General features: G+C 47.0%; 2 protein-coding genes across 3 annotated transcripts; one reads left to right on the top strand and one right to left on the bottom strand.

Moving 5' to 3' along the window:
• Positions 1–391: 391 nt before the first annotated feature.
• On the bottom strand, positions 392–8,223 carry APBA3 (amyloid beta precursor protein binding family A member 3). 2 transcript variants are annotated; one of them, XM_072601765.1, is made up of 12 exons: positions 7,988–8,223; positions 7,675–7,808; positions 6,448–7,186; positions 6,316–6,355; positions 5,727–5,872; positions 4,965–5,051; positions 3,638–3,793; positions 3,166–3,345; positions 1,839–2,051; positions 1,424–1,543; positions 1,000–1,140; positions 392–870 (listed from the first exon to the last, which is right to left on the bottom strand). In XM_072601765.1, exons 3-12 carry the CDS (start codon positions 7,093–7,095, stop codon positions 799–801), a joined length of 1,803 nt encoding a protein of 600 aa, XP_072457866.1. In that variant the 5' UTR covers positions 7,096–7,186; positions 7,675–7,808; positions 7,988–8,223; the 3' UTR covers positions 392–798. The 2 variants fall into 2 exon arrangements, with proteins under 2 accessions (XP_072457866.1, XP_072457865.1); XM_072601764.1 differs by lacking the exon at positions 7,675–7,808.
• A 2,398-nt stretch (positions 8,224–10,621) lies between these two features.
• On the top strand, positions 10,622–14,644 carry MRPL54 (mitochondrial ribosomal protein L54). Its single transcript, XM_072601774.1, has 3 exons — positions 10,622–10,809; positions 12,369–12,528; positions 14,134–14,644. Exons 1-3 carry the CDS (start codon positions 10,692–10,694, stop codon positions 14,264–14,266), a joined length of 411 nt encoding a protein of 136 aa, XP_072457875.1. The 5' UTR covers positions 10,622–10,691; the 3' UTR covers positions 14,267–14,644.
• The last annotated feature ends 2,616 nt before the right edge of the window (positions 14,645–17,260 follow it).

Raw genomic sequence — 17,260 nt, forward strand, 5'->3', positions numbered from 1 at the left:
AGAAGGAGCCCACTGGTTTCACCAGACTGTCAAAGTTTATGGGAATGGAGGAAGGTGTCACAGAATGATCTGTATGCTGCAATCCCTATATGATGGGGTTCAGATGCCCAGTATATGTATATATACTGGGTATGATCTTGAAATTATTTATGGAAGAGTTAAATGAAAGGATCTTAAAACCCCTCTAAGTGTATAAAAGTTTAACCCCTACTCTGCACTTGTGGAAGTGTCAGGGGACTGCCCCTCCTTGCTCCAAATCCATTTAGGCCAGGACTAGATCAAGAGATGAAGCAGGAAGAATGGAAGATCCAGAGGCTCTATCCAGGCCCCAACATGACATGGAACTCACAGCCTCACTGTAACCCAAGGCCTTGTCCACTACTGCACTCTGTCTCTTTTCGCTACTTAGTTTAATCTTTACCAGCTAAAATGATGGGTTAAAAAAACACCCCTGTGGGTTACAGCTGTTTCTGTGGCCCCTCCCCCACCCTCTTCAGAAAGGGGGTATATCTCTTTGGTGGGTGGGTAGAAGGAGGTAGGCAAACTGAGCCCAGGATAGATTGGGCGAGATCCCTGGTGCCCAGGATTGTAGCATCTCCAGCCCTGATGATCTAAGGCCCAAAGTGGCAGACAAGAGCATAAGGCACCAACGTTGGACAAAGCCCAGGGGAGAGGAAGTCTTGGCCATGATGATTCCCAGCAGAGGCGGAGTTTGGGGATCACTTCTTCCCCTGAGTCTGAAAGTATGCGTGCCAGAGTAATCATTGTGGGGGGGCCAAGCTGGGCCCCCCTCCCAGGTCACAGATAGATGGGCTGCTCCTGGCCAGTGAGGAGGCGGTAGGTGGAGGCTGGCATCATCTTAATATGGACCTGGTAAGAGAGAGGAGGCTGGAGGCTCAATATTCTGGTATGCATAACAATAAAGAAAAGCTCACCCCATCCAGCCCCAATCAGAAGCCCTGGGGGAGAAATGGGGGGCATTGAGAGAAAGGTGCCTACCTCATTGTGGGCCTCAGTAAGCAGCTGAATGATCCGATCATGGGGTGTGGCCACCACACTCTGCCCATTGATCTCGATGATTCGGTGTCCCACTCGAACTCCCCCACGCTCTGCAATACCTCCACGCATCAAGCTGCAGATCTGAGGGATGAAACCATGACATGGCTGTTATGGAGAAGATCCAGATCCCTTCCCATGTAGCATTCCTAGATCCTCTAAGGTCCCAGAGAAGAGGGCCAATCCTCCACTGAACCCCTGGTCTCAGGATATCTGCAAACTCCCAGGACACAGAGATCAAAAATCTTCACTGACTCCCACCTATTCACTTGTTTCTTTCCAGAAGACAGTGAGCCTCCCAGGACCCTTCTCAAACACCCACCTCCTTATGGTACAAGCAATCCCAGCCCTTAGCCTCTGAACTCACAATGCCATTTTCCACACAGAAGCCCAGCTGCTCTCGAGCATGAGGTCGGCGGATGATGGCCGTGGTGACAGGTGGACAGTGCACAATACTCAGTGTTACTGAAGTCTGAGACTTTAATTCCTATTGAGGAGAGGGGCAGGGACCGGGTTCAGACTCTGAGAGCAGTATAGGGGGAAAGCAGAGAAGATAACTAGATACTAAGAGACCTGGTTTCTAATCTTAGCTTTACCATGTGATGTTGGGTTAGTCACCTCCTCTCTTGGGGCTTTACTCATCTGAAAAATGGGGGAGTTGATCTAAATAATTTCAAAGATCCTTCCCAGCCTTCAGCCCAATGGGACATGGGCTCAGGGATCAACTTCTATCCACTACACTTGTTTTAGAATCTAGAGCAGTCCCCCTAAGGCGCACTTACTCGGACTATGGCCTGGCATGAGGCCAGGGGCAGTCCCACCAGGCTGGTACCATTGACTGCAGTGAGCCGGTCCCCAATGCTCAACAGCCCAGAGCGCTCAGCTGGACCACCATGCAGCAGGTTGGCGATGACAGCCGTGGGCAGCAGGGAACCCCAGCCAGATTCTACCAGGGCCACACCCAGGCATTCTCCCCGCTGTTTCTCAATACATACCTGTCAGGAGGAAAGAGAAGGTGTCGGGCACAGAGTCATACATCCCTCCCTCCTCACTGGGGAACAGATGGGATTAGAGACCAGGAAGAACAGGAGAATGAATGAGCTTAGGAGAGAAGAGAAAGCCTTTCCTTCTGCATTTAATCTTTTATGACCTAAGAAAATCACTTTCTCCAATACTTCTACTACAATAATGCTATAGATCAGATTCAGGGCTAAAAGAGACCTTAAATGCCTAGTCCAACCTCCTCATTTTACAGCCACATAAATCCAGGCTCAAAGCAGTTAATGAGCATGTCCCAGATCATACAGGTGGTCAAGTAGCAGAGTCCAGATTTGAAAACATATCCAATGCCTCCAAATCCAGGGCTCTTACCAACATACAATGCTCCCTTATGGGGAAGGGGGGAGGGGGGAAGGAAACGAAATGGCTTTCTAGAAGCAGCTACTGCATTTAGCACTGGATGGAGCACTGGATTTAGTCTTATAAGACCCTAGTGTGAATCCCAACTTTGCCCATTACTAGCTGTCTAAACTTGGGTAAGTTGTTTCAGTTTCCTCATTTGTAAAATGGGGATATTAAGACTTAAGACAGTGGGGGATAGAATGAGATAATAGAACACATTTTTGTAATTTATACAGCACCAAAGTTCTATATAAATGACAGCGATTGTCATTTTAAAACTCATCAGAACTTTAGGATGAATGTAACCTTAGGTTCTAGAACATAAACTGTCAGAGTTGAGAAGCTCAGATCTTAAATCACCCACTGCTTGAGCTGAGCAGGGCCTTTGAGATCATCCTGTCCAAACCCTCCTCTCATCCTTACTACACAGATAAAACAACACGATGCCCAGAAGGGTAGGGGCATCTCATTGCTTTCTCAAGATGACCTGAGATGAGCATGATGTACTGAGGAGTTTAAAGGTCAAGGAAGATGAAGTCAGGAGCAGTAATAGGTCAGAGGGGACTCAGGAGGTCCAAGGACCTCGGTGTGGAAGTTATGAGAACAAAAAAAAGGAGAGGGAAATCTTGGGAGAGAGTACTGTGTAGGAAAGGGACTGGGGGCCAAGGACAATTTGGTTGGGGAGGAAAAGGTTTCACTTTCACTTACATCTCTGCAGTTTTCCTGATTTGAGAAGTGGGCTAGGTCTCCATTGTGCAGGTCCCCCTCATTCAGCCTCCCACAGTCTTCTTGGGCACTCAGCTGGCTAGGATCAATGCCACTGGCCCGAAGGAATTGACCATAGGCCACACCAAAAGCCTGTCCAATAGCCTGGGCAATCAGCTGGGCCTGGGGAGCATAGATAGCACTAAAAGCCTGCCCCTCTCCTTAAGCTTCCATCCCTGGGTTATTTCCCAACCACTGGGCAGTCCAACTTGTCCATGCACCCTTGGAATCATCCCTCCTCCAAGGTGGACTCCCCACTGGGGACAAGGGCCTGGCCTGGGGCTTTGAGAGAAGTAAATGGGGCACAGTCAGAGCCTGATGCCCTTCAAGGTCCCTGCTGAGTCCCATGCTGACCCTGTGGAACCCTTAGAAAAGCCTAGCGCCCATCTCTGCCCTCCACCACCAGGCAGCTCACATCTGCTGAGTGGAAGACGTGGCAGATCATCTTGTAGAGACGTCGCTCCTGTGAGCCAGGCTGCCTTGTTAGACGCCTTCGGGCCATCAGTACCACCACATTGCCAATGTCAGCAATGTAGGAGATGGTCTGCAGGGAGTGATCCATCATAGCCTCCTGGTGGACACAAATGCCAGAGAAAAGGAATTCAGAGCAGGGTGGCCTGAGAGTAGCAAGGTGTACTTACTGGGAAGTCCAGACAGGAGGGAGAGAACTCAGTTCCTGGGCAGGCCAGGCCAGAACACACCCTCCTTCAGAAGTCCGAGATTGGACACTAGGTAGCTGTAGGACCGTGGGTCAAGTTCCTTCACCTCTAAGTCATTTATTCTCTGAGCCACAGTTTCCTCATCTTCTAATAACAATCGCAGCTAGCATTTATGTATCATTTTATGTTACCTTCTTCACTAATGATCAATGCATTTCTATATCATTATACATTATCTTTTTGGGCCCTCCTAACACAACCCTGGGAGGTAGGTGCTATTGTTATCTCATTTTACAGGTGAGGAAACTGAGGCAGACAGAGGTTAAATGACTTGCCCAGAGCCACACAGCCAGTAAGTGTCTGAGGCTAGATTTGAATTCAGACCTTCCTGACTCTAAGCCCAGGGTTGTATCCACTGCTAGTCGCCTCAGTCTAAAAGAACAGGATAACACGGGCACTCCTGACCACGCAAGGCTATTACAAGGAAAGGATTTTGCAGACTTTCAACTGCTATGGAAATAAGTTATGATGACCTCTTTCCCATTTCTTCCTTTGATACCCTGCCCAGCCCAGCCCATCCTTTTCAATCACTCCCTGTTCAAGAAACTACAACGGTACCACATTGCCCATAGAGCCACATGTTCAAAGAGTTAGAACTGGGAGGGACCCCAGGGAGCCTCCCAGTCCAACTCCCTCTGATATAAACCAAATTAGAGGCAGAGGGAAAAGAGAACTAGATCTGCATTACTGGAATCCCAGCACTCCCACTTATTACCTGTTTGACTTTAGGCAAGACATTTAACCTCCCTAAGCCTCAGGTTCCTCATCTACAGAATGAGGGATGGTTGGGGAGGTGTAGAGAGGATGGGGGTGTGGACAGTGTAACTCCACTCTCATCAGAAAAGTGACCCAGAGGATTTAAGTGACTTGCCGGGCTTTAGTCCAAGCTTCTCCACCTAGCATCTAGAAGCCATCCATAATCGGATGCCCCAGTCTCCCTCACTCAGCCCATCAGCCCCCACTGCATCATGCTCCTTGTCATACCCCCACCATTTCTCCCTCCCAATGCTCCTGTGCCAGTACCTGGGAATCAGCTGTCAAGACTTTGATCCTCTTTGTGGAGATGAAGAGGTCAACCTCAGTCATGGGCTGGGTCTCTCCTTCAGGAGCCTGCAGATAAGGATAGGAGTGAGGGTCACACACCTGAAGAGAACTTGAAGCTCCTAGGGCAGGCTGAGCCTGACCAAGCCCTCCTTCATCCCAGCCTTCCTCCTTTCTTCTTGGGAGCCAGGCAACCACAGCCCAATCCTCTACTCTCTCAATGGGTCCCAGATATCCCAGGCCTCTGACATAAACCAAATTAGAGGCTGAGGGAAAAGAGCATTGGATCTGCATTACTGGAATCCCAGCACTCCCATTTATTACCTCTTTGGCTTTAGGCAAGACATTTAACCTCCCTAAGCCTCAGGTTCCTCATCTATAGAAGGGGGGGGAGAAGGGAGAGAAAATGTCACTTGGGATAGGGTAACTCCACTCTCATCAGGCAGCAATGGAAGGAAATAAAACCAAGTGATTCACTAGGTGACACCTGCCCTATTGACTCAATTCAGGCGCTGATGGAATAAGGGCCCAGACTCCCTCCATGATCTTCCTCAAAGGTGTGCACAATCTCAAGGCATGGAAGCCAGATATCCAGGGAGGTGGAGGTTAAGGCTAAGCTCCAGTTCCAGGTCCGTCCCTTATCTACAGACCTTTGTCCCCAAGGGCAAAAGGAAATGGTGACAAAGTCCCCCTATCACATTCTCCTCCTCCTGCTATCTCCTTCCCCATTTGTCCTAGCCTTACCTTGATGCGGTCTACAGCCTCTTGAGCCTGGGCCATGCGGGCACTTGGCGATGGGTTTCGCTCTGAAACGAGCTGAGTGGAGCCCAAATACTTGGCTCCAAAAATGACTCCATCCAGCAGGTCTTCTGGGTCACAGGGTCCTGCCACTAAGACGCAGCAACAGGAAAGGCAGGAACAAGAGTCAACTAGGCGAGTCCTTGTAGCCCTCACTTTTAGTTCCCTGTCATCCAACCCCTCCAAAGTCTGTAAGTACAACTCATATCACCTATGACTCCAGATGCCAGAGAATAGTTTGGCCTACTTGTTACTCAAGAAGTTCAAAGTAGCTTGCAGTTCTCAAAAAGTCCAAAGTAGCTTGCAGTTCTCAATTAGAGAACTGTGATGGGTTCTGCGAGCACAGAGAGCCTCACTAAAGTCTATTTTGAGTTGTCTAGACCTCCCAGTCTAGAACTCTCCATTGCCATGAAGGTCTCCAGGGTACCTACTCCTAGGTTGGCCATCTGAGAAGCAGAAGCGGCCCTTCACCTTCCCCTGTGACACCCCCCTCAGATCCCAAATTGGCAAAATGGAGAAGGAAAAGGACACTCACCTTCTTGGAAGGCAGGATAGGATGCTAAGGCTTCAGGAGTCTAGAAGGAAACATGAGAAAGAAGGAAGCTTAACAAGTTCTCCTGGTTTGGCTCCTAGGTTTTTCTGAGAGAGACGGGAAAATCCTATTTACCTGGGTGGTGCCAGCATCAGGGGACAGCTCCTCAGAATGGGCCAGAGGGGTGGGTCCAAGCCAGGGCTCTGGCGAGCTACTAGAACTACACTCTCCATCCACACACCCCTCCTCTGTCCTCTCAGCACAGTCCTTTGGGGGTTGGAGAAGGCAGGGCATGGGAGCTTGGGGATCTTTGGGTTCTGGGAGCTCTGTTTGGGTCACAGGTGCTCCACTCTCACTGCACAGGAGATTGAACAGGTCTTCATGCCTGGCTTCAGATGACAAAAGTCCATGATTTTCTGGGGCTTCGGGAGTGGCCAAGCCACGGCCAGTGGCGATGTGGAGGGGACAAGGGTGTCCATTCTGGGAAGGTGCTTCTGGCAAGTCTGAAGGCAGGGCCTGGAACTGGTCCACCAGGTCCTGAAGGTCCTGTCCACTAGGGTCTTCATCCAGGTCCATCAGGTTTAGACTCCCCAAACCCTTGGGCCCTGTCCCTTCAAAATCTTTGGCTGAAGCTGCCTCAGGGACTGCAGGGTCCCAAGGGCAAGTAAGTTCTGAGGGAGTAGCAACTGAGGGTGGAGAACCAAAAGAAGAGAGGAGAACAGAGGCCTCTGACTCCTCCAGGTCCATGGCTGGAGGCTCTGAGGAACACACATCAGAGTCCATGTTCTCACACTACCTTTAAGGAACGAGGTGAGTTGAGTTCTGGGCTCCGTGACCTTGCAAAAGTTAAGTCGCTGGGCCTCAGCTGACCCATCTGTAAAGTAAGAAGGCTGGATTAACAATAGAAGTAATACCAAGTAACAGAAGAAATAATGAGGCAGCTAGACAGTGTAGTGGATAGAATACTGGACTTGAAGTCAGGAATTCAAATCCAGCCTGAGACAACTTAGTTGTATGACACTGGGCAAATCACTGCATCTCTGAAAGGAGATTAATAATAGCACCTACCTCCCAGGGCTGTTGTGAAGATCCAGTGAAATAACATTTATAAAGTGCTTTGTAAACTTTGAAGCACAACAGAAATGCCTAGTTAGGTAATAGTAACTGGCATTCATCTAGTCTTTAGGTTTGCAAAAGTCATCTCAGTTGAGTTTTATAACCACTCCAGGAAGCAGGTGATAGATACATAGTATATTATTATCCCTGTTTTGTTGTAGGTCAGTTCTATCTGATTCTTCATGTCCCCATTTGAGTTTTTTGTAGCAGAGAGGAAACTGAGGCAAATAGGGTTAAGAGGCTTGCCTCTGGTTACACAGTCAGGAAGCGTCTGCGACCCAATGTGAACTCAGATCTCCCTGACTCCAGGGATGGCACTCTTTAGCCAGCTGCCCCGATTTTACAGATGAGCAAACTGAGGCTGTGGTGTCAAACAGCTACTAAGTATCAAAGGAGAGAACTGAAGTCAGTCCTTCCACCCCACCCCCACCCTCACCCCCACCTTTTCCCTTCGATTTTCCCAGGGCCCTTCCCCCACAAGCTCCCACCTGCCGCCACAAGCCCAACCCCCTCCACTGCCCCCCTCCTTTCCCTGACACCCCTGCCCAATTTCCCAAACCTGATTAGGGTCCCAGGCCAGACTGGACCACATTCTGGCCCCACGATTACTACCATGTAGCGGCACGTTCCTGAGAGCTCGGAATTCCGGGGAGGCTCCGGCTCTGGTCCCGGACCAGCGCGCTGGGCGCCCCGCTGGGCCCCGACTCTGGGTCACCGCAGCCGCCGCCACCGCCGCCACAGCCACCGCCACCGATCCCAGCCCAGCCCGGGCCAGGCCCGGTCCCCACACCATACTGCGCCGGCGCCACCCCAGGAGCTTGCTGGGAAATGTAGTTCCTGAGAAGACAGGGCGGCATGGCCAGGTGGGGCTCTCCAAGGGAAATGAGTGGAACAAATTCAGGGCTAGCATAATAAATTCAGTAAGACAAGACAATTAATAGAGCAATGTCAATTGAGCCTTGCGATTCCAGGCTGGGTAAACATGCCATAACATAGTATATGTCTACAAAATATTAAGATATGGAAAACGTCCCATTATTCAAGATAGTGTCTTAGGTTAAAGGTCTCCCGAGGAATGTTGTCAGCCTTGGATGGCTTTTGTTGACATAGGAAGAGGCATTTTCTGAGTTTGCTTCAGAGAGAACAAAGAGATTATTCCAAAATTTTATATTAAACATTATCACCGCAAAACAAAGGTTAGGTATGGCTCACTTTCGGTGTTTCGAAAATAGGGGTAACTTTTTGAAAAAATATTTACTATTGTATCTGATATAGGACAGTGGTTCTTCCCTCTTAAAATCAGAGTTCTTTGCCCCACACTACCCCAAGTCCTACTGCAATATAGTTGTCGAGATGGGACTGGGACCCAGGTACGCTGACTCCTAATTCAAACACCTTATGTTTTGGAATTTATTAAACACCGATCTGTTAGTACCTTATTTTGTATTATAGTCTTTCATCAGAAGGAGGGCCACTGAAACTTGGGACAAAAGACAAAAACTGCTTTTTATGGAAGGAAACCATTTTTCTACTGTCAACAGTTTGTTCAAATGTCAGATTTGAATTGCCTCAATTCCGTGCCATATCTTCACATTTTTATTCTTCAATAACTAATAATTAGCATTTATACAGTACTTTTAAGATTTGCAAAGGAATTTACAATGATTTTCTCACTATTCTAAGAACAACCTCAGAAGTTGTAGCCGTTTGTCCTTCTTTCTTGAAGGGGACCATGGCATCACAGGAAGTGATGCCATGACGTGCAAGTGAATAGAATTTAAGTGAGGGAGGACTGTACAGTCACCAGCCTCACTTTCTCCTCTGGAGTCATTTGGGTCCAGTGGCCAGATATAGATCAGGACAACTGGAGATGACCCAGGATCCAGTGGGATACCTCGACCTTTTTTTAAAGTCTTTCCCAGGTCTCACATTGAATGAGGTAATGTCTGTTCAGTGATTAGGGCTGTTTTGGAAGTGAGCCAAGTGATAGCCCCTTTAATCCAAAATTGAGAGAGGAAGACCCTCAGGGTTTCTGACCAAAAGAGGAACAATTACTATTTATATTCACCGTGACTCATCAGGTCCCAAACAATACCAAGTAGGGCTTGGCCTGGGACTTTGTTGGCCAATCTGTGAGAGAAAGAGTGATATGGGGTTAAAAAAAATTTCAGAAATTGAGATTTACATACCTTTTGGGCAGTGTGCCCAAATTGTTACAAATGAGGAAACTGAGGAAGAGGGATAAGTGGCTTCCTCAAGATTACACAGTTTAGTAAGTGTCTGAAGCTGAATTTGAACTGAAGTCCAGCGTTCCATTCACTGTCACCTAGCTGTCTGTAAATACTTCTCCATACACAGATATCTCGGGGAGTGGGGAGGAGAGGCAAGAGCAGACTGATTTTGATTTCACTGGGTGTAGGGAGCTCTAGGGGTAGAAACAATCCATCAGATCACCAGATCCTCCTCTTTACAAATTCAGAGGCTTTCCTGGGCACTGAGAACCTAAGGGAATTCCCCATAGTCGCATACTACTTCAGTCAGAGACAAGACTTAATTTCGAGATCCTGACTTTCAGAGGCGGGCCCTCTGCTGGATAAAGATAGTAGAAAACAAGTTTTAGAGGAGGGCAGATACAGTACTTGGCTTATAACTGCTTAATAAAGACTTTTCCTTCATGTGACGTTGGAGGGACGTAACAAAGTACTAGGTCGGTACTTCTCTAGGAAAATTTTCTGGAAGAGGTTCTACCTAATTCGGGCTTAATTAAAGGATTTGAAAGACTTCAGCAGTCTTGAGCTCCCAGGTTCTCATTTTTCGGATCTATAAAGTAAGAGATCTGGTTCCAAACCCTGTGATCAAGAGGCAAGGAGAGAGGGAACGCATTCTAGGCAGAAGGCATAGAATGAATAAAAATACGGAGAACTGGAAACTATTATTTGGAATAGATCAATTTCTTTGGACATTGGCAGAAGGGGAAAAAATAATAAAGGTGGTGTAAGTTAACAGACTCTGGAAGGCCCTGAATGCCAAACAGAGGAATGTGAATTTTACTCGCGACCTACTGAACATTTCTATCCGATTCACCATTTAAATTTTTTTTTAATTAGAGGTTGGACTACGTGGACCTGAGGCCCCGCCCAGCTCTGTAACCTGGGAACTACTAAAGCTTCTTGGAAGGGACTACATTTCCCAATATGCTGTGCGGCCACCTCAGTTCCGGGCACTTCCTGATGACGAAATAGTCCTCGCGACCCGAGGAAGTCATGGCTGCGCGGTTTGTCTTTGGAGTTCCCCGGGGCTGGAGGAGCTTATGGGGATCCTCGCTACAGGGTCCCCTCGCCCCTTGTAGCCTCTCTTTCCGGGGGTACGCTAAGAAGCCGGGTAAGTTGGCCTGGACTGGGCAATAACAGAGCTCAGAGGCCAGCTTCAACTTTGCACCTACGCGGGCCGTGGGACCCGAACCGGGCAAGTTGAGGATGCCGGGTCTGTTCTCTCAATGCGCAGGCGCCTCTTGTAGGCCTGGGTCACCGAGCTCAACGCAGTGCGCAGGCGCTGATTGTGTACCTAGGCGAGGAAAGAGAAGGAGGGCGGGACTGGGCTCTGAGAAGGCCCCGCCTTAGGTAGTATTCGACCACGCCCCTTTTCTCTCCTTTTCCCCTCCAAGAGGTTTTGGGTGGGGAGGGTCATCTGGCCCCAGGATTTACTAATGGATCATTTGAGATAATCTTTGTGAGGCACTTAAGCGCAGTGCTTATAGTAGGTGCTTAATAAATGCTTGTTCCTTCCCCTCCAAGCCTGCTATGGGGGGAGGGGAGGTGTTACAAAGGAGATAAGAAAGAAAAAAGAAAACTTCCATTTCTGTAACTGATCTTCGTAGCTCGTTGGTACCCAGACTTTGAGAAGGATTTTACACCCCTAAAAGGAACTTTAAGCCAATAATCTTATTTTACAAAAGAAGCTAATTTCAGAAAAAGTGAAATGACCCACGCAGGGTGACACCCCTAGTAAGTAAAAGAGCTGGGATTCAAACTTAGATGTTCCAGTTCCCAAATCCCTTGTTCTTTGTGCCACTGTAAACTAAGAGGAGATACTTAGTCCAGACTTTATTGAACCATCCTGTCAGAGCTGTTGTTGACTTGTCTCAGTTGTGTCCTACTCATCGTGACCCCACTTGGAATTTTCTTGGCAGAGATACTGGAGGGCTTTGCCATTTCCTTCTCCAATTCATTTTACAGATGAAGAAATTGAGGCAGACAAGGTTAAGTGACTTGCCCAGGGTCATACAACTACTAAGTATCTGAGGCCAGATTTGAACACAGGTTCTCCTGACTTCAGAACCAGTTTGCTCCATCCACTTTGCCACTTAACTGCCCAGTGTCATAACTGCAAGGGGCCTATATTAATGTAATATCTAAATACAGAATATCTAAGCTGGAAGGAAGCCTGTTAAATAGAACTTGAAGTGGCTTTAGAGATCATGTGGCTCCAAATTTGCAGAAAAGGCTAATGAGTCACCCCAGGACAAGTAGGTGGTGTATAGAAAGCGCCAGACCTGAGGTCAGGAAGATCTGAGGTTAGTTCCGGCTTTAGATGTTCCTTGCCGTATGATCCGGGGCAAATCACTTAAAACTTGGTTTGCCTCAGTTTTCTCATCTGTGTAGTAATAGCACCTACCTCCAATGGTGGTTGTGAAGAGCAAGTGAAATAATTATTGTAAAACTCTTTGCACGCTACCTGGCACTTAGTAAGCCGTACTATATAAATGTTTGCTATTGTTATCATCCACCTCATGCTTGCTGAGTGAATGATATTGGAGGTGGGGGAGGACTAAGCTTTTCCAACCTTCGCGGCACTAGCACAGGGTCTGGCCTGTAGCTTCTCAGCTTCTGCCCTGGGATATTCTTGCACAGTGCTGAGCTGAGCTGTCATTTTCTTCACAGTCATGAAAGGAGGCAAAGGCAAAGCTTTACCTGCAGAGGCCCTGAAGGACCCAGATGTGTGCAAGGACCCAGTCCTGCTTACTACTCATGCCATGGGAGTTAACATCTACAAACAGGGCTCTGAGGTGGTCCTGAAGCCTGACTCGGAGTATCCTGACTGGTGAGTTGAAGGGAGCCCCCTGAAGCATTGTTTGCTCCTTTCTTACCTTCAGCCTCACATAAAAGCCTCAGGGAAATGCATGTTACTTGATACCTGGAAGCTTTTCAGGCTCAAAGGAGGGAAAGGTCACTCTTGGCTGGATGTTGTTCCCCAAACTCAGCCTTCTATCTCCTTCCTTCTCTTCCCCCATACCTGCAGTGTACTCTCCCACCTGTTAGAATCATGTAAGTGCTTAATAAATGTTTATTGAATTTAAAAAAATCATTTCCTTTGAGGTTTATTTTTAATCCAGTTCAAAATGGAAAGGCTTTGTGTAAGAGGTAGCTCTTGAGCTGAGCCTTAAACGAAGCTAGGGATTTTGAAGGGTAGCAGTGAGTACACTACAGGCTGAGAGGACAGAGAGCCCATGCAGAGGAAGAGAGAGGAGAAATGGAGCGCTGGGAATGTGGAGAAGCCAGCTTGGCTGGAATGTAGAAGGAGGAAAGGGGAGTGATGTCCAGTAAACCTGGGCAGGGTAGACTGGAACTAGATTGGCAAGCACTCTAAATGGCAGGCTGAAGGGTTTGTATTTTATTGTAGACGCAGTTGGGAGCCATTGAGATTTATTGAGCAGAGGAGTGACATAGTCATACTTCTTTAGGAAGATTATCTTAGTAACTGCATTGAAGGTGGATTGGAGACTAGAGACTAGAAGGAGTCTGATAAGGTAGGTCTTGAACTAGTCTGGTCAAGAAGAGATGAAGTCCTGAACCAGGATGAGGTCCAGGGTGAGTAGATAGAATGGGATGGATGTGAGCTTACCTTCTATTGGGGGGATACAACATAGAAACAAATGAGGGGCTACCAAGTAACTGGAGGCAAGAGAAAGCATGAATGAATGGGATCAGGCAAAGCCTGATGGAACAAACTTCCCCATTCCCTTATGGAATATCTCTGTCCTTCTAGTCATTTAGTTTTACAGTCACAATCATACTTGAGTGTTTCCTCTCCCCCACCTCCCATATTCATCTGGTTGCTACATCTGGCCCATTCTGCCAGTGGAATGTAAGCTCCTTGAGGTCAAGGACTGGTTTTGGTTGGGTTTGGTTTGGGCTTTTTTGTCTTTGTATTCCCAGCACCTGGGAAAATGCTTTGCACATAGTAGGTGCTTAATGACTGTTTGTTGAAATGGGTTGAAATAGCAGGTGGGACTTGAATTGGACCTCAGAGGATTTGGATAGGGGAAAAGAGCAGACATTGTCCTGACCTGTGTAGGGAATGGTACAGAGGCTAGCCTGGTTGGACCTCAAAGGATTTGGATAGGGGAAAAGAGCAGACATTGTCCTGACCTGTGTAGGGAATGGTACAGAGGCTAGCTCAGGTATCTGGTCTTCATCCTATAAACCAGGGATTAATACATTAAAGTCCTGGGGCCAGATATAGCTGCTCCCTGTTTTTTTGTAAGGCTGCAAGCTAAGAATGTTTTTTATATTTTTTAGATAAAGCTTTATTATATTTAACATTGTAAAAAACGTTCCTAGATGGGTACATGGCCCTCTCTGCTGTAGACCATGGGGAGCCGTGGAAGGTCGTTGATGAAGGGAATGACTCCCTTTTCTTCCTTAGGCTCTTTGAGATGAACTTGGGGCCACCTAAAACCCTGGAGGAGCTGGACCCTGAAAGTCGGGAGTACTGGCGGCTGCTGCGAAAACAGAACATCTGGAGGCACAACAAGTTACACAAGAACAAGAAGCAGTAATGGAGGACATCAAGGGCAGAGGCATGCCTGTGCTCCAGACAGGCTGTGATGGGACATCCCTTGGGGACTCTCCCTACCCCCATCCCCTACGAACCAGGGTGTCCTCCTGGAACAGAACTTAAGGCAGCAGGCTAGGAAGCCACAGAGTAAAGGGTTTTCTCCCAAGAACTTTGTGTTTTGTTGGTGGGAAAAAGCAAGAAGTGGAAGAGATAGCTTCTTCCCTTCTGTTCTTGGACCATGATTCTTCAAGCCCACCTCTCATCTTACCTTCTGAGGTTCCCAGCAGCTCTTTGTGCTGTGAAACTGGCTGAGAGGACCTGAGCCTAAGGCAGGTGAATAAAGCCCTCCCAGGAGTTTCTTTGGGAGCAGAATGACTCACTCAGTGTCCTCTCTTTTGACCCTGGAGTTTGGGAGTGGGAGTGACCCCTAGGGGTCATCATTCTAGTTCCTAGAGAATCCACAGGGATAGGAGCAGGAATGGTTGGCATTAGTCACATAGTGAAACAGCCCCCTCCCTTGCCTCTCCCTCTGCTTTCCCAAAGACCCCATCTTCTTACCCTCTCAGTGAGCCAACTTACCCCAGTTTCCCTTGAGTCTCCTGTAGTTACTGAAGAGTCTTCTGGCTCTTGGAATGGGTGGCATTTTCCTGGGAAAATGTGGCTGGGCTTTAGTGATGCTGAAATTTAACTGATATGTCATGAAGCTTAAATCTTATCATTTTTTTGCCACTGACCTTCCCAGCAGCGCAGAGATTATTATACCTGTTTTACAGAAAGGGGCAACAAGTTCAGTAATTTGGTGAGGGTCACACAGAATTACGGGGGCTATCTGAGGACCCAGGTCTGCTAACTTCCATTATATTATACTGCTACCTTGCCAGGTGCAGCATTTCATAGGATATGATTACAATATCTTATAAGCTTCCTGGGCCCCACTGGACCCCACAACTGGGGTTCTGGCTCTGAAGTCCCTGCCCAGGGCGTGCTAACCAAGGAAAGTCCTTGACCTGGACTAGTGCAAGTAAGGGAAGACAGTATCTATCTTATCTACGCTGCTCTCTATTTTTCCACACTCCCACCCATGATAGGTGAATGTCAGGTTTCTCTGAAACTATCCTATTCATCATTTCTTATGGCCCCCTAGTATTTCATTCCATTCACATACTATATAATACATTCCCTAATTGATGGGCACCCCCTTAGTTTCCAGTTCTTTGCCACCACAAAAAGAGCTGCTATAAATATTTTCATACTTCTAGGTCCTTCTGCTCTTTCTTTGAGGCATTTGTGGTTGGCTTTTCTCTACTGCTATTGGCATGAGCCCCATTTGGCTGTGTTCCCCCTGTCATTAGGGGCCACGGTGATTTATGCCCCAGCTGCATTTGCTACTGGTTAGCTTTTGCAAAGCAACATTTACTTCAAAGACACAAGTATTCGAATATTTTCTCGTCACCCTACTCACCTCGGTCTCTGGGGAAGTAGGAGCAAAACAGCACGCTTCCTACATAGTACTGATCTCACCAAATACATGTCCAGCTTTGGTGCTCCAGTTGGGTGAGCCTGCATCTCAGCAACTGCTGCGCTATGGTCCCAGAGGTTACTTTTTGCTACTCTAAGGATTGATGTTCCTTTTGCTGAGACACCTGGTCTGGACTCTGACTCCCTAATTACTGTGACTTGATCTCCCAACCTTTTAAAACTCCCAAGGTAGACTCTGTTTCTCATTATACCCTATGAATTAAAGAGTCACCTGAGAGAGGACCTTTACAGTCAACTTGGACAGCCTTGGGGGAAAGTAGAATCACAAGAGTTGCATTAATTTGTATTTCTTTAATTATTAGTGAACTTACAGGACTCAAAGTATATTTTAGTTGCAATTGAGCAAGGATACAGAATATATGTAACCGTTCAGTTAAGTCTGCTTCTGATGTTAACATTATAAAACTTCTTGAGCCAATCAATCAGTAAGCATTTCTTAAAACACCTACTGTGTCCCAGGCACTCTGCTAATCGCTGGGAACACTAAGAAAGTTAAAAGGCAGTTACTACTCTCATGGAGGTTATATCTCTTAGTTCCATCAGTCAAGAGAACTCTTCCCTTGTTCTGTCACTGCTCTAGTTACTTTAGGAAAAGGTCCTTCTGGACTGATCAGAGAGAAATACTCCTTTGGAATTGGGATCTAGAGACTGATACAAGTTTCTCTTTCAGATTTGTCCAAAGGGAAAGAAAATAAGCATTTATTAAGTGCCTTCTCTGTATCAGACATTTTGCTAAGTGCTTTAGAAATATCTGATTTTGAACCTGTGAGGTAAGTGCTATTATGATCCCCATTATATAATTGAGGAAACTGAGGCAGATAGAGATTAAGTGACTTGCCTAGGGTCACATGACCTCTGTCAGAGATCAAATTTGAACTTTTGGGGTCTTGTTGACTCCAGACCCAGAGCTCTATCCACTGTGCCACCTAGCTTCAGAACAAGAGAATTTTTTAATGATCTCTTAATATTTCTAAAAGAGGGAGCAGGAAAGACTTTGCTTCCACAGAATGGTAAAGATGGGGTTCTTCTCAGGTATAAGATGAACTAGATGATCCCTAAGGCCCCTTCTGGCTCAGAGATCTGCTGATTCTATAAAGCAAACAAGCCTTTTGACACAGGAATATCACTACTAGGTCATACCACAAAGATATCAAAGGAAAAGAAGGACCCACATGAGTGAAAATATAGCAGCTTTTTTGATGGTAGCAAAAAATTGGAAACTCAGGGTACTCATCAATTGGGGAATGGCTGAACAAGTTAACTTATAGTAATGGGATAGAATACTATTGTGCTATAAGAAATGGTGCAAAGGATGATTTCATAAAAAAAGACAGCCACCTTAGAAGACACAAACTGATGTAAACTAAAATGACTGGAACCCAGAGAACAATTGATACAATAGCGACATTATAAATTCAAAGGATTTTGAAAGCCTTAAAGACTGATCAACACAATG

Source organism: Notamacropus eugenii, chromosome 4 (assembly GCF_028372415.1).
Source record: "Notamacropus eugenii isolate mMacEug1 chromosome 4, mMacEug1.pri_v2, whole genome shotgun sequence".
NCBI lineage: Eukaryota > Metazoa > Chordata > Mammalia > Diprotodontia > Macropodidae > Notamacropus > Notamacropus eugenii.

Bases quoted from the DNA above. Each gene is read 5' to 3' on its own strand.
- MRPL54 (XM_072601774.1), top strand. From the start codon at position 10,692: ATGGCTGCGCGGTTTGTCTTTGGAGTTCCCCGGGGCTGGAGGAGCTTA. The intron at 10,810-12,368 runs GTAAGTTGGCCT...TTTTCTTCACAG, and splicing joins GGGGTACGCTAAGAAGCCGG to TCATGAAAGGAGGCAAAGGC. The intron at 12,529-14,133 runs GTGAGTTGAAGG...TTTCTTCCTTAG, and splicing joins GACTCGGAGTATCCTGACTG to GCTCTTTGAGATGAACTTGG.
- APBA3 (XM_072601764.1), bottom strand. From the start codon at position 7,095: ATGGACTCTGATGTGTGTTCCTCAGAGCCTCCAGCCATGGACCTGGAG. The intron at 3,346-3,637 runs GTGAGCTGCCTG...TATGCTCCCCAG, and splicing joins ACGTCTTCCACTCAGCAGAT to GCCCAGCTGATTGCCCAGGC. The intron at 1,544-1,838 runs GTAAGTGCGCCT...TCTCCTCAATAG, and splicing joins CATGCCAGGCCATAGTCCGA to GAATTAAAGTCTCAGACTTC.